The sequence below is a fragment of the Phalaenopsis equestris genome, unplaced genomic scaffold, assembly GCF_001263595.1.
Source record: "Phalaenopsis equestris unplaced genomic scaffold, ASM126359v1 Scaffold000356, whole genome shotgun sequence".
Classification (NCBI taxonomy): domain Eukaryota; kingdom Viridiplantae; phylum Streptophyta; class Magnoliopsida; order Asparagales; family Orchidaceae; genus Phalaenopsis; species Phalaenopsis equestris.
In genome coordinates, this window is record NW_018164798.1 from 1,046,218 (window position 1) to 1,049,587 (window position 3,370).

Consider the following 3,370-nt stretch of genomic DNA (forward strand, 5'->3'; position numbering starts at 1 on the left):
TGTTTTAGATTCGACTTGTGTTAAGAAATGCAGAGGTAGACCTAGGAAGACTTGGGCTTACTGTATTAAAAATGATCTTAACTTACTAAACTAAATGAAAATATGACACTAAAAGACGCAATGGAGAAAAAGGATTCATGTAGCCGACCCCATGTAGTGGGATTAAGGCTTTGTTGTTGTTGTTGTTGCCTTGTACGGTTGAAGGTGTTATTTTGGTCGCCTAGAGGACGGATGGCACGAAATTGATCCATTTCCCCACGACTCCTTTGATCGTATTCATCAACAAGGTAAAGATTATCTTACAATTTCTACCTAACCGTTGGTCTGGGGATGGTGTACTGATGTGAATTTCAAGAAAATCCCTTGACCCCACTCGAGGAGGAGTCCGTGGTTCTCGTGGAGCACGTTCTCCATCCAAAACACAGGCTGCACCTAAGGCTGTAACCACTCTAAGGACCTCTAAAAATTGTCCTGACCTTTGGTTCATGATTTGGGTTCTTAGAACCTGCAGTCCCTGTTGAACGAATTCTTCTAAAAACTCCCTTGTACATGCTTCCCTCGCTATGTCTCTCTGATTGGTCTCCCTGCTGCTGGCGTGCTCCATTTTTTGTTGACAGCATAGTTTCACGCTCACCGCATCCAAAATGATGTTAAATTCAATAATATCCAGGAAGCATGCCCAAAAAATAAAGCATAACACAGAAAAAGTGAAAAAGAGAAGGAAGAAAGATAGAAATGAACAATAGAAAATGTGTAATTTTTTTTTGAAAAATAACCCCTATTTATAGACATGGGAGAATGGATGTTGAAATTACATGTTTGATCTCTAATCATTAGTTTCTGAGGAATTTTTTTTGAACATTACATATATCAAATATATTAAATGACAATTGGGCTCATCCAATCGATCTTTATGCCGCGCTTCTGATGATCTTGAGATTCTTTCTTGAGCTCTTCCTTGATTTGCCTTGTTGGCTTCCAATCGATTGTTACGTCGTAATTCGATCGGTTTGCTATTGGTCGATCGTCATATCTTCGAATGACTTGATCTTTAGACCTATTTTTGGGAAACCATTTTGCCCTAGGATTGTCAACCGGTCAGTTGATTCCCCATTCACGATTGATTGGCTAATCCTTCATTCGTTGTCATTTCACTTAACTGTTGAATTGTCTTGAGATTCTAGCTAACATAATTGCATACACAATATATAGATATATACATGTTTCGCGTTCTTAGATCAATTGGTAGAATATCTACTTTGTCCGTTATAAGTCCCCTCTGATCTAGGGTTCGAATCCTCCCTTGCCTATGAGGTTGGTACTCGGGTGGTTAGGCACATTAGGGGTGGTTGGAGCTCGTCTAATATCCTCCGACCATTCTTTTTGAAAACATAAGTGTGTGTGTGTATTATCAATATTCTATTAAATTGAATATTTTTTTATGGCACTCAAATTTTTCTCAACATGAAAAAAACAAGTGCTCGCAATCCACATAAAACAAGGACACCTTAATAATAAATCCAGTTAGAAATATATCTGATTGACAAGCTTAGCTAATAAATAAGCAATAATTTGTTCAAATGGCTTTCGTCGAAGCATTTTTAAAACACAAATAAAATCTTTTTGGACAAAGGGTTTAAGATTGAGGAGTTTTTTTATTTATATTTTAATTTGAAATAAAATATATTTGACTATTTAATTTAAATATTATTGATTGTAAAACACAAAAAAAACCTAAAATTATTTTACCTGTTTTCAAAAATATATCAATTTATTTCCAGAAACAAAATAACAACACTTAGAAATTATACTAAAAAATATATTTTTAAAAATAAAAAGTAATCCCAAACCAGCTCTAAGTAATGAATGTAATGTCTTTTTTATTAACTTGCTCCATTCTGCAACTGAGAAAAGAAAATCATAGTCAGTTCGAGAATTCGTATCAGATAATCTGTAGGGAACATCATTCCCTTAGCCTATATTCCTCATCTCCCCTGAATGAATTAAGAATAAAGAGCAATCAAACACGCCAGGACCTCCCTATAAAAGAGCACTCACTCAGAAGAGGTCAAAGAAAGAAGCCAATCCAGGCAGGGCATCCAGACACCCATGCCTTTCTTTTCCATCTTCCTTCCAGGTGTTGCAGACAACTCCTCACCGGACAACCTCTGCTTTTTGCACATCAGAAAATCCCTGCTTCTGAACGAGCCGATCGGTTCCAATGGATTCAAACCTGGAATCAAGCTCAAGAAATTCAGCAACCCTAACCCTAATAAAATAACGATCGCATACAACGAAAGCAAACAGAGTAAGGAGTGCTACCATTCGACCCGTCAAGGGCGTGGTATAGGACGAAATCATCGTGGTTGCAGCCAAGGATGGGTCGGCGGCCCTCTCGCGCGTAGGTCTTTAGCACGGTCCCGACGACGACAGAGACGAGCTCGTCCTTGCTCACTACAATGCGGATCGGACCAGAACTTCCAAGCACGGATACGGAGATAAGGATCCGATTGCTCTCCTTATTTCCAATAATCTTCATCTCGGGCTTCTCGCTTTTCCCAAGCCTCATTCTGATCGGCGTTGTTGGGAGAGCCATAGCCACCGTGATCAACTATTCGAAACGCCTAAACGGGAAGATCAAAAGAATATCGATGAGGCAGAAATCTACGGGTGGAGGCCAAGGCAGCGGTAGTGCCAGCCCTCCATGCAGGAGGCGAAGGGAGAGGCGTCGGACGATGATAAGACGGTAACAACGAATGAAAAGACGGCGGCGGATTCCGTCTTCTTTGATGTGGGAAAAGAGGGTAAACTCAAAGAATCTCCTACCATTCAAAAGTTCGTCTGACGAATCGATCTGTAAGAGACGGTTGGGGAAGCCGAGCTCCAGAATCGCTGGAAAATAAAATCTTGGTATCATCTGAAAGGGTATAAATAGGAGCTTTCGGCAGGATCTGGACCAGGTGTAATTGGACCGGAAGTCCCGGGTGTAATCGGATAGGAAGCGACGCAGGTTTGCTGGTTTGCTGGTTTGCTAATTTTGATCGATGTTTGTTGGCCCCGTTCGAATCTCATGGAAAGTGCAACATGATTTGAAGCGTTCGAGCTGATTTGAAACGCGAATAAATAGCGCACAAGCTTTCCAAATGAAGCTGTTTTGTTCATGTATATGATCATGTAGACGGAGCTTTTGTATCAAATAGCTTAATTTTTTATTTTATTTGTAATCAATGCATAATGTAATTGAGCAAAGAGACATTTTTCTTTTGTTTTTAGAAATGGGGGTCACACTCAATGACTCAATTTTATTAAAAGAAAACGAAAGTACGAAATGAAAAGTATCAAATCACAAAATACAACTCAACTAAGAAAA

At 39.4% G+C, this 3,370-nt stretch overlaps 1 protein-coding gene across 1 annotated transcript; it reads right to left on the reverse strand.

The window, feature by feature from the left end:
* Positions 1-1,849: 1,849 nt before the first annotated feature.
* LOC110026186 (uncharacterized protein At4g22758-like) lies at positions 1,850-3,113 on the reverse strand. The gene is made up of 2 exons (XM_020727040.1): positions 2,323-3,113; positions 1,850-2,233 (listed from the first exon to the last, which is right to left on the reverse strand). The coding sequence occupies exons 1-2, from the start codon at positions 2,594-2,596 to the stop codon at positions 2,055-2,057; spliced, it is 453 nt and encodes a 150-aa protein (XP_020582699.1). The 5' UTR covers positions 2,597-3,113; the 3' UTR covers positions 1,850-2,054.
* Between the last annotated feature and the right edge of the window lie 257 nt (positions 3,114-3,370).

Excerpts from the sequence above, each read along its gene's own strand:
- LOC110026186 (XM_020727040.1), bottom strand. The coding sequence starts at position 2,596 with ATGGCTCTCCCAACAACGCCGATCAGAATGAGGCTTGGGAAAAGCGAG. Across the intron at positions 2,234-2,322 it reads CGCCCTTGACGGGTCGAATG|GTTTGAATCCATTGGAACCG; the intron begins GTAGCACTCCTT and ends GCTTGATTCCAG.